We start from the raw sequence: 12873 nt of genomic DNA on the forward strand, positions 1-12873 counted from the left end.
TATCAAGGAAATTGCTAATTATGGATTAATGGGCCTATTTTTCCTTTCTCACAAAGCAAAAAATAAAATTCTTCCTCATCTCAACTAAATACATAGAAAATTAATTTCTATTTACCATCATGCCACTAAATTATTCCACTTGACATGGGATAGTCAGAAACTCTCCTAGTCACTCTAAGTTACTGATGATTCTATTAGCTCAGGAAAGAGTGAGCACGTACCTTCTGTACCTGAAGCTGAGCTGTGGTCTGGTCCTGTTCCAGGCGAATTGGACCCAGAGCCATCAGTTTCCGTTTTGTTTCAGCAACCCAAGCTAGTTCTGCATCTGCAGCTTGCTCATACTAATAGACGTATTAAAGAAAAATAAACAAATTATATACAGCCAAGTCTCCTCAGAACTGTAATTTATTCAATGCAGCAAGGCCTGGATTTTCAGTAATACAGTTTATATCTCACAAAGTAGAGTCAAAACTGGGAAGAATTTCATAAAATCACAAATCAAGATGCAAACAAGTTAGAACCGACCATATTTCAATTTCTTTAAAATAAGTTACATAACTCAGTTTCTACAGCTAGAAATAACAGATATCAATCCCCTTCAAAAGAAATATGCCTCTAATCAGTGTTTTTATGAGACTACACTCTTCCTGCCATTGCTCTTTCCTACCCAGACATGGAACAGTAGTCAGTTTAGTCAGATGTTTAAATATAAACCTAATATGGCAGTAGACAGCTGAGTCAAGTTAACTTGGAAGTGCCCGCTTAGCTGAAGCAGCATAAGACCCCAAAAGAGCAACACATTTTTAAATGGTTATGTAATAATGAAAACCAATCATGTTCTACGTGACTGTTGTTTCATGAGGGCTCCCCAATCCTCCATCCTTCCCTGCCCTCTCAGAGACAGGGTCTGATTCTGTTGCCCAGGCTGGAGTGCAGTAGCACAATCATAGCTCACTGCAGCCTCTAAGTCCTAGGCGCAAGTGGTCCTTCCACCTCAGCCTCTCTAATAGCTGGGACTACACAGGCAATTGCCACCATGATCGGCTAATTTTTAAATATTTCTGTAGAGACGGTGTCTTGTTATGTTGCCCAGGCTGGTCTTGAACTCTTGGCCTGAAGGGATTCTCCTGCCTTAGCCTCCCAAAGTGCTGGGACAACAGGTGTGAGCCCAGTCTCCTATGCCTGACCTCTCCAGTCTTTTATCTCTTCCTCTTCAACTTGGCCAATATACACTTATTATTTAAAAATACGCTTCTCCCAAGTACAATACATTTCATATTGAAATATCTGGCCAAGATTAGGGATAACTCTAAAGACACACTGGGGATATACCTGGACTCAGAGCAAATTTCTGTGTGGTTCAAAAAGCATACGTTCATCACTATGATCCTAAGGAGTTATATTAACTTATTTTTTGTACTACGGCACATTAAGAGGTGTGTATCCAGCTACACAAAAGAACAAATGATTTTTTTTCCAGAAAGCAGGAAGGAAAAAAGATCAAGGGAAATATGACACCTGTGTTTACTGAGAAGGTTCTATTTTAGATAGCTCTGCTATTTTGGTTTGCATATTTGATAGTAATTATAGTTCTTGATTCCTTCCCCTCTTCCATCTAATGCTAAGAGAGTTAATTATGTCAAACTAAGATTGTGGCGCATTTGGACCTTTTGAATCTAGATATTATCTACTCCCATCACCATCAGCCTTCTTAGCAGGGCATTAGCTAAGAAAAGGCCTCATGTAGACTCTTCTCCAAGTACTTCTCTACTCAAAGGGGTCAAGTATTTTGGTCAAATCCTGGATCCATCCTCACAAACTTCTACCCAATCATTTCCCATCAATGAAACATATTTATTCCACCAGATTTAGCTTGAGCTCATTCTTATTTCTGAGTCTGTATTTATGTGGGTCATAGTACTGTATCTCACACATCAATACTGTCTAAAATATTAATGCAGAGGTATTATAAACATTACCTGTTGTGATCTCTGAATAGCAGCATCAATTTCATCCACCCTTTGTCCAATAGTGTCACTGACTAGTTTGTACTGCTCGTTAGCATCGGACACAAGTTTATCCAGCCCTTCTCTGGCTCTCCAGGGCACCAGCTCTAAGAGAGCACGGCTCACCTCATTCACTGTGTCCAACACCAGCCTGTGCTCCATGACCTCCTTCTTTAATTCCTAAGGAGGGAAAAGAGTTTTCAGGCCATACCTTGCTAAATAAAGCATATCAGCAACTGTGCTGGGTGGAAATTGCTATCTCTATCACACATCCCAGCAGGACTCTGACCTCCTTCCTTCAGTTATTTTTTTCTCATCTCAGATTTTTCAATCATTCTGAAGCCTGACTTTAGACTTCATTGTTGCTTGCTTAGAACTGTCTGTAAGACTTTTTGAGCCACACTGTCTCTGGGTAAAACAACTAATACTTCTTTCATCTCCTTACTTCAACAGAAATGATAAATAATGCTTTAACCAAAGGCTCAGTATTTAACCTAACAAGTACCTATACAATATTTCTATGCATCTAGAACTATACTAGATCCTGCAGAGAAATCAAATAAAACCATGAAGCATTCTTTAGAGAATAAATAATAGAGGTTAAAATGTTACAAAGCAAACTTGATTCAACTTCTTCTTCATATGTGTAACATATATGTCTTTATGTCAAATCTTACTGTCCATGAGTAAACAAGAAAGGGGGGCACATATTTTTAGTTTATATTTAAGGTAAAGGTTGATAAAACTTAAGGATTCTGACAAAGAGGAAGCCTTTTTTTCTTTTTATGGTAAAATAACAGCTCACCTTCTGTCTTTGCTGAAACTGGGGTATCTGCTCCCCTGTGGGAGACTGTCCTCCACTGGTTGCCAGCTCCTCCTCCACCTCCCTCAGCCACCCGGTCAGTTCCTCATAAGTAGACTGGAACTTGGTGGCCAGTTGCCGGGCTTGCTCTAAAGTTCTCAGGGCCTTGGAGCTAGTAACTGTGATGTCTGCATAACGAGTCTTTATTCCATCTAGTTTTTCCTGGATAAGTAACACCTCCTCACCTATGGAAGATAGCACACAATTACTCATATTTAAGAGATCTAGGAATGAGGAGTCTCTGATCCCCTTTCTTCAAATCAGAGCTTTAATTTCATAGATGCTCTCTCTCTCTCTCTCTGTGGTAATGATTTCACCTATCCCATAATAAGGGCAAATGGGAAATAAAATAAACTTTCCACTGGATAAAAGAAGCCACTTCTGAATTATTAAAATCTGAGTTCAGCGTCAAGTGTTTCTAGATGTTTCCAGCACCTTTCAGTGGATGCTGGCATTCAAGATACTGAAGGGGAGGAGAAATCATCATCTATAACCAGATGTTAGACAACTTTTTAGTTTTCAAAAGATTTAGCAGGAAACAACCTTCTGGAGCACAGCAGGGAATACAATCAGTGAATACTAAACTTCTCATATATACATAAAGAAGAGGCTAAGGCAGGGAACTCCTTTCCTTGGGTACATGATTGTCTTTGAGACCATAGGGGTGCTAAGAGACACACTTTTCAAAGTACCTGTGGTTTGTTTTAGAAGAGCCTGACCATTTTTAATAGCTTGATCTACATTCTTCTTTCTATTAACAATTTCTTCATTTAAAGCCTGAAAGGAAAGAATACCATTAATCCCAAAACTGTGGCACTACAAACGAAACAAAATGCGAGACCTTTAAGAGACCAAATTTAAAGTAAAGAGATGAATACTAGTTTAATTTAAACATCAGATATTTGATCCCCTCATCTCCTTGGTTAGCCCATTGACTATTCAAAATAATTAAATCAGATACCTATAAGGCAAGCTTTCCTATGTGCTGGATGAAAAAAACTTAGAATTACATCAGCTTTACCAATCTATTGGTACCAAACCTGAACCCAAGAAAGGCAGAAGTGAAATTCAGCAAAATTGTCTACTGTGTCCAAAATAAGGAATAAACAGAAAGTTCAAGAGAAGAAATTCAGTAAGAACAGACTGACTTAAATCAGAATCCTGGTTAAAAACTCTCTTCATGTTTAAAGTTAATGAAGCAAAATAATCAGACTATTAGAAAAATTACCTATTTTTACTCGCCCAAACAGATTTCATAAAAACGAAATGAAAAAGGCAAACTCTTCTATTAAGATGACACAGAATCCCTGGAATTTGAACAAATCCAGAAATATCCTAAAAGTTCTAACTGTATGATCAAATCCTGGGCACTACACAGATAGATCTGGTTTTGTTAAAGTACATTATCTTTCATAAAACTGATCAAATAGAATCTTAGTGACCCATCACCTAATAATGTAAATCATGAGTTGGAGTTCAGATGGCCCCTGACTATACCCTGTACCATCTTCTAGAATTACTGATTCAACTTGTTAAATATAAGTATTTCCATGGACTCATCCAAAAACAGATTAGTAGTCAGCATCAAGTCCACTAACTATGCACTTCTGTATAAAATAAAGTTGAAGTGTTTGTAATGAAGAAAAAAAATAAATGAAGAGAAACATGAATCAAAATAACAAAATAACAGAATAACATAACCAATAAAAATGGAAACATGAATACCAGGTGGTCAGCGTGCTGTCTGTGCAGGACATCCTGTTTGAAATCCTTTACGAACACTGAACTGAGCTTGTCCTCAACCTCAGCCAGCCAGTTGAGCACCTCCACCTCATCCTCCCCAAACAGCCTAGCATTAGACAGAGCTTGGTCAAGTAGGGCTGCCTTCCGACAACAGCGGTCTTGAATTTCACTGTATCGGGCCTGCAATGAGTCTATCTTTTCTGACAGCACACCCTGTTCTGCAGGAGATGTCAGGGAGGAGAGGGACTGCCCAATTTTGACTGCCTGGTGCACATCTGTTGCATGGTTTTCTATGTCTTCTTCCAGAGCCTGGAAATCCAGATGGAAAAAATGAATAACAGAAACAAAATAAATGAAAAGTAAACACAAAATGATGAATAACAAATGATATAACAAATTAAACAATTAAAAAACTCACCAACTGAAGGGCAAAAATAATATAAAAATTGGGAACAAAAGCTGTTTATTCTGGTGGTAGCCTATCAGGCAATTTCTATTTGTATTTCAAGAATGTGACTTTTCCAATTAATAATCTGACCATATTTTAAGTTAAACCCACAAAACATACATCCTCTAGAATGCTTCAGGCAGTTTACTCATTTCTAGGATTTCTAATTCCAGTTTTCTGTTTTCATTTACTGTAACTTCTCCCTACCTTGTGCCGAATGATCTGCTGCTGTATTTTGGCAGTCTGAGTGCCAACAGGTTCTGAGTTAGCAAGCTTTTTCTCTGTGACAGATAAGAAGTCAGAAATAGGCTCAGCTGTCTCATGGAACTGTTTGGCCAGAACCAGGATGTCTTCCAGCTGTTTTTGCCTACACAAATATATAGAACAAGCTGCTCAGGAAAAAAGTCACATTAAAACTGGTAATGGTACTACACTCAGTAAAAGAATAGTCTTTTCCAGGTACAGTTTAAATACCAATAGTAAACAGAACACACATTATGTAGCATTTCGATGTTTTAAAGGATTTCACACCATTAACTTTATTCTCATTCTGTCATAACCTTGTAAGGTGGACAGAATAATTATCCCCCATTATAAAAGAATAATTATCCCCCTATTATAAAAGAGAAAGTTCACTCAGAAGGCTTAAAGATTTGTCCAATCACCTGGTGAGTAGCAACAGTATAATCAAATCTTCTAATGTTCTCCTTATTTGACACAAATCAAAACAGAATGTAGCATATATATCACCTGAACATGTGACCAAAATAAGGTTTAAAGGAGGCAAAAAGTTGTCTGTTTTCATTCTCTTTGTCACTACTACCTTCATTTATGAGTGAAGATATCTGAAGAGTAAAGACTGTATGTATATCGCCTATGAACTAAAACTCCCTCCCCAACTCCCCAAAATCCAGTCAGGCTTCTGGTAATTTCAAGCCCCAGAACATAACTTTGAATCCAGATTTAAGGCAAAAAAACAAAAAAGAAACAAACAAAAAACCTCATGCTGGCTGAATTTGCCAACACAAAAAGCACCCCCCACCCAAAAAAAAAACACACACAAAAAAACTATAGACTTTATAGCTCACTTGGAATCTTAACTCTTATTTAATATAAGATCCATAACTAAGCTTGGCTTTTCCTGGGATACATGACTGTCACTGAGACCATAGAGGTGCTAAGAGATGTACTTTTCAAAGTACTTGTGGTTTGTTTTACTCTATGAAATAAAAGCAGCAAATTACAAAGGGAGGAGGAAGTCTGTATATTGGAGATAGCCTGACAAGGAACAGACAAGAAAACAACCACAGAACTGTATTAGCATGCAGATTAATAATGAAAGGTCATAATGTTGTCTTTGAATTACTAAAAACAGACTAAGATATGGTATTTGAAGAGGCCTGGGAGTATATGATGCACTTAAGTTCAGCAAACCTTTACTGAAGACCTAATTTACACCAGGTCCTATGCTAGTTATGCCCTGACAAAGTTATTTTAATAAGAAGTGGTTTAAATAAAAAAAGTTGGCATTTTGATTACTGGAAATTCAATTATGTTTGAATATAAAGAAAAACATTTTTTTTAAGTGGCAATCTAAGTCTAAAACTTTCTTTCCTAGTTTATGCCAGCCTTCAAAATATATCTTCAAGTAATGCAACTAAAACATACAACATTAAAAATTATTATTAAACTTGAATTTCATTTTTAAAAAATTGCCTCTAATTTTTATGTCTTTCTTACTCATTTGATTTTGGAATCTGAAAATTTGAAGAATTTATTGTAATAAGATTTAAGGTATTTTTAGGGAGAAGAGCTAAAAATAATTTAGAAGCATCAAATATCTACTCTTGGTATTTGTTTCTGTTTAAAATATTGGCCCAGAAACTATATTAGGCTAGGAGGATGCAAACAAGTGAAGCAGAAGGAAAGAGTCATAAAATTATGCATTAGATAAACAAACCATGACTTTAAGGAGTTTATGGACCAGGAAGGTAAGTACATAAAATAATGATCATAATACAAGGTACAGATAAAGAGTTAGGTCAGTGAAGAGGCAGGAAAAGTTATTCCATGCTTGAGGAATAAAGGTAAGTTTTATAGAAGAGAGAGAGCTGGACGAAAGCATTTCATGAAAGATGTATTATAACACCATAAAATAAGACACAGGGTTAGGACATTGTCAGAAGATATTAAAGAACAGAATATAGTTTACTTCAGCTATAATATTAAGGAGTGAGAAGAATAGCAGAAGCTAAGAAAGGTAGGTTAGGGTCAAATAGAGGGCTTTGAATGGTGTGTTAAAGAGTTTATATCTTATTTTAAGCACCTTCTTAGCACAGCAGGCAGTGCGTCAGCCTCATAATCTAAAGGTTTTATTTTAACAGGGAGTCAATTAAATGTCTCTGAGCTTGAAAAGATATGATTAAAGGCTTAATTTCAGAAAGGTTCACCTGCAGCTGGGGGATGGGAAGGGGAAGGCCCCAGGGTAAGTGGTAGAGTGATTAGTGAAGAAGCTATCTCAATAACACCTAGTGAGAGCTCATAAGTCATGAACTGAGGGGAGAGTGGGAATTAGAGAAACAGATGGACAGGAAAGACACTGTAAAGTAAAACAGACAGAATTTAGCATGCTGATAGATGTGGGCACAAAGGAGAAATTAAAAAAAGAAAAGTAAAAATGGAGTCGAGGTTTTAAGCCTAGGAGACTGGAAAGCTAATGGTACCATTACTGGAAATGGACAGAGAGAAAAGAAAATAAGCAGTACAAATCTGGAAATACAAGTAAGTTAAATTCTTCCCATTTTGTCTCTTCCACTAACATAGGCAAGCCATACTTTGCAACTCAGGTAAGGAAAAAGCAAGTCATGGGCAGGTGGACATAAAAAGACTGAAGAGGGAATTATTTGAAGACTGCCATAGGCTACCTAGGAAATGTAAAGGATACAATAACAAATGATCAACTCTCTTACTATTTCTTATTAGCTGGTATTTAATTTGAAAACTGGGGACTGTATAAAAGTAAAGACATCTATGTGACTTATTAAGCTCAAGTCACAGGATAACTTATAGCTATGAAAAGAGAAAGGGAATATTTCCTTGAAGGAGGAAGATTTGTTGCCTGTTTTTCTGACCATTTATTGAGGTAAGTTCATGCATCTCTTGAATTCCCAGATATTTAACAGAACCACAGACTAGCTCCTAAAGGCAAAAAAATCTAATATTACTATAAGCTAAGAGAAAAGAAATATGACACATTTCAATTCCAAGTATCAAAAGCATTATTTATAAATATAAGGGGGGAAAATCTGTTTGAAAAACTCAGAAAATAACTTGGCTGGACTGTAGGAGTCTGTCTGTCATTTGGAACTATGATTATACTACAGCAGAACAACCACACAGAGCAATGAGTTTTCCAGCTCTCGGAAATTTATGAAGATGCTGGAGACCATTTCCTGAGTATGATTCCGGTTATGAGGATCATCTCTAAAATCTTATCCCATTTCAAATAAAAGCCATTAAACACCTTCCAAAAATCTATATGAATCATCCAAGAACTTATAGTGATAATAAGTCGAAGAAGAACAAAACAAACCTCTGACCCACTCCTCAAAATTCCTTTGATCTTACCTGGCTGCTGCCTTACTGAGTAGTTCAGTCCATCTACTTTCAAGACTCTCCAGCTGTCCAGTGATTTTCTCTCTATCAGCCAGCTCTGCTGACTGGGCTATTCTGCCTCCTTCTGCTTGAAGCATGTCTACTGTGGCCTTTCGATCATCTAGGAGCCGCTGGAGCAACTATTATAAAGAGAATGAAAAGTTGTAACACAGGATCATTTTGAAATCTGAACTAGGAAGAAAAACAAAAAACAGAAACCAACCGGCCAAGTCCTAAGCTTCATTGAGTAGAAGAAGTTTTTTTCATCCTTGAGGCAAAAACAGGAGACATAGCACAGTTCTCACCACTCATATACTTTTCACACACTTAAATTTTTAAATGGAGCAGTGACTGTCATTACGTGACTAACAGGGAACTTCCTTTGAACCAAGAGAAAAGTGCCCTAAAAAATGGTTAACATTTGAAGTGATGAATATGTTAATTATCTTGACTATGGTAAACATTTCACAATGTATATGTATATCAAACCATCACATTGTATATTATAAACTTTTTTTTTTTTTTTAAGACAGAGTCTCGCTCTGTCTCCCAGGCTGGAGTGCAGTGGCTCAATCTCGGCTCACTGCAAGCTCCGCCTCCTGGGTTCACACCATTCTTCTGCCTCAGCCTCCCGAGTAGCTGGGACTACAGGCGCCTGCCACCACGCCCAGCTAATTTTTTGTATTTTTAGTAGAGATGGGGTTTCACCGTGTTAGCCAGGATGGTCTCGATCTCCTGACCTCGTGATCTGCCTGCCTCAGCCTCCCAAAGTGCTGGGATTACAGGCGTGAGCCACCATGCCCAGCCAAACATATACAATTTTTATTTGTCAACTATACACCAATAAAGCTGAGAAAAAAATAAAATTTCCTTTGGGATAGATTTTTTTTAAAAAGAAAAAAACTGCACTAAAATAGAAATTAAACCAACAAAAAATATAGATAAAACTTTGTACATGATATACAACACTATTTAGAATATTGCTGACCCTGAAAACACCAAAAACCTCTTAACATAAAATTGTAGATGAACACTGAAATAGGATACATGAACAGGTAAAATTATTCAGTCTAATATATGCCACAGTAAACCAGTAGATTTAAGTAAGATAATGAAAATCTATTTCCACCTTTCTTTTCAGGACGACACAAAGTACGTTAGGATTCTACTAAAACTCCTGAACTGCTTCTTAAACTATAAGCAAATGTGTTGTCTACCACTCCCTACGGCTGTTACAGTTCACTGTCCCAACATTCTCACTTACCTTCTGTTCTTGGATCTGTGCTTTCACCACTTTATACTCAGCAGATGGAGGTTTCTGATTGGCTATGAGCTCCTCAGTATCTGCCAACCAGCTGAGCAATGGCTCCAAGGCATCTTGAAACTTCCCACAATGCAACAAAGCCTCCTGTAGCTGTGCAATTCTTTGTGCGACCTGTTATCATGAACATGTAGGTTCATTATGAGAATGGAGAAAGTAGTTTTCAAATTACTACTGACCTCTTTTAGTGCGACCTGTATCATGGACATATAGGTTCATTATGAGAAAGGAGAAAGTAGTTTTCAAATTACTACTGACCTCTTTTAGTAATTATAGATTGCAACTGCTAAATTTTTATTTCCATTCAGGTTTCGGGAAACCTTAGATTCAGATGTCTCTTTTCTATGCCTTCCGTTTCCAGTACACTTGTTACCCCATTGTCACTCACCTTTTTGTTCAACGTATTCCATCGAGCGTTGATCTCTTCCATGTCATGTTCTAAACCCTGCACGTCACAGTCTTTTCCTGCACTCTGAATTAATCCCTGGCCAAGTCCATTCACCTGTTGCAATTTCATCTGAAGAGGATCCACTTGTTCTTTCTGAAACATCTAGATAATTGCAAGCCAAAGAAGATTTAATACAAAGGCTATTAGACTATACCACACAGAGACTGGTTATTCTTGGGGCATTTATGACTTAATGAAAGACGACCAGGAATAAAAAGAAAGAACAAGCATTTGCACGTGAAGCATCAAGAAAACATGTGGTTTTGTATTTCAATACATTCTCTTATGGACATGTAATAACAGAGAGTTATGACACTACTTAGGTCTTTAACCCAATGACTCTTTCCTTTGTTCTTTTTTTTTAAATCTGTTGCTTAATTTTTTTTTGTTTTTTTTTGGAGACAGTCTCGCTCTGTCGCCCAGGCTGGAGTGCAGTGGCGTGATCTTGGCTCCCTGAAAGCTCCAGCTCTCGGGTTCATGCCATTCTCCTGCCTCAGTCTTCCGAGTAGCTGGGACTACAGGTGCCCGCCACCACGCCCAGCTAATTTTTTTGTATTTTTAGTGGAGACAGGGTTTCACCGTGTTAGCCAGGATGGTCTCGATCTCCTGACCTTGTGATCCGCCCTCCTTGGCCTCCCAAAGTGCTGGGATTACAGGCGTGAGCCACCGCGCCCGGCCTGTTGCTTAATTTTTAATGCAAAAAGCCACGGAGAATAGAAAAGCATCAACCTCGAAATGCTGTACAAGTAAGCGCAATGTATATGAATCCTAAAAGAGAAGAATAGAATAATACCAAATGACTAGTATTTAAGATGAAATATCCCTTGGGGAATAGCCTTAACTGACCACTAATAAGAAATGCTCTTCTCTGACTAGGACTAATAACTCAATTAGTCAAAACATATTAACAGTATGAAAAATGCCAACCTCATAGCTTAATCCCCCTGTGGCCATTTAACTTCATTCTGATCAAGAGCCACAGATCACACACAGCAATAATCTTGAAACAGAATTCCTCTGATTACAAAGGGAAATGGGGCCAGTAATGTTGGGAAATGTCCTTAATAACTTCAGACACACACTCTGAATAAGACACAGATTTACATTTAAAAAACTGCTCAAAAATGATACTGTATTATCCATGTTTACCATGGTGCAACAGAATTTTAAAACAATGTGAATAGGTGTAACAACCAACGTGTATACTTTGCTCTACTACAGTTAAGCTCCATTATGATTTAGACATGTCTAAAATGAAACAAAAAGGGTCAGAAGAGAATGGTACTTCTGCCACATTAAGAGTATGAAGGGGACGGGCGCGGTGGCTCACGCCTGTAATCCCAGCACTTTGGGAGGCCGAGGCGGGCAAATCACGAGGTCAGGAGATCGAGAGCATCTTGCCTAACACGGTGAAACCCTGTCTCTACTAAAAATACAAAAAATTAGCCGGGCATGGTGGCGGGCACCTGCAGTCCCAGCTACTTGGGAGGCTGAGGCAGGAGAATGGAGTGAACCCGGGAGGTAGAGCTTGCAGTGAGCCGAGATCGTGCCACTGCACTCCAGCCTGGGCAACAGAGCAGGACTCCATCTCAAAAAAAAAAAAAAAAAAAAAAAATATATATATATATATATATATATATATATAGGTTTTCTCTCAGTTATCAGAGGGATAGAACCAGCCATATTTCACTAGCCTGGATTTATTTCCCTTCCTTTTTCTTCCATGAGCCAGGTGAGTCAATTAAGGCCAGAGGATGACAGAAAATGGAAGAGGACAAAAATAAATATAAAAGAAAATGATAAGTTTGAGTAAGACCAATTTTGGTCAATATGAGACTACAGACCACACTAGGATTAGGAAACTGATTCTAGAAAGAATGGTCTACGGCTGGCTAAGATTACCAGGGAGGGAAAGCCCCAGGGAACACTGAAAAAGGAAGGTTATAAAAGTAATTATGAGTGCACTTCATTTTTTACTATAATTTGATTATACCATATTTTCTTAGGCAACATTACAAAGCAGTTCAGTTAAAATGACTATTTCTCCAACAACATGGTTCCCAGAAAAAACAACTGCTATAATTCCATTTTGTAGCATTAAAGATGTTTCTGCTGAAGAAAAATCAGATAGAGGTGGGAAAAACATCCCAAGTTTAAAGTTGCTTTTGGTACAATAAAATGATGGTGGTGAAGGTGAAGGAATGAAAAGGCAAAGAAGGCAGAAAGCCAAAGTATGGAGGGAAGATGTCAAGTCCACATTACAGGGCCCTCTTTTACTCAATAACCAAATCCTATCTCACTCTACAACTGACATTTAAATTCCTTCTGTGCTTTCCAACATGACAGCCAGCAGCTACATATAGCTATTGACATTTAAATTAAATTTAAAAT

General features: G+C 37.7%; 1 protein-coding gene across 15 annotated transcripts in view; it reads right to left on the minus strand.

Moving 5' to 3' along the window:
* Positions 1-12873, minus strand: part of MACF1 (microtubule actin crosslinking factor 1) — a 401556-nt gene that overhangs the window by 54282 nt on the left and 334401 nt on the right. For all 15 annotated transcript variants that reach the window (XM_054528608.2, XM_063715153.1, XM_063715090.1 and 12 more), the window contains 9 exon segments: positions 10423-10584; positions 9978-10148; positions 8687-8853; positions 5267-5426; positions 4594-4920; positions 3561-3645; positions 2812-3053; positions 1980-2186; positions 222-341 (listed from right to left, as the gene is read on the minus strand). In XM_054528608.2, the coding sequence (XP_054384583.1) occupies positions 222-341; positions 1980-2186; positions 2812-3053; positions 3561-3645; positions 4594-4920; positions 5267-5426; positions 8687-8853; positions 9978-10148; positions 10423-10584 (1641 nt within the window).

This window comes from Pongo abelii, chromosome 1 (genome assembly GCF_028885655.2).
Source record: "Pongo abelii isolate AG06213 chromosome 1, NHGRI_mPonAbe1-v2.0_pri, whole genome shotgun sequence".
NCBI lineage: Eukaryota > Metazoa > Chordata > Mammalia > Primates > Hominidae > Pongo > Pongo abelii.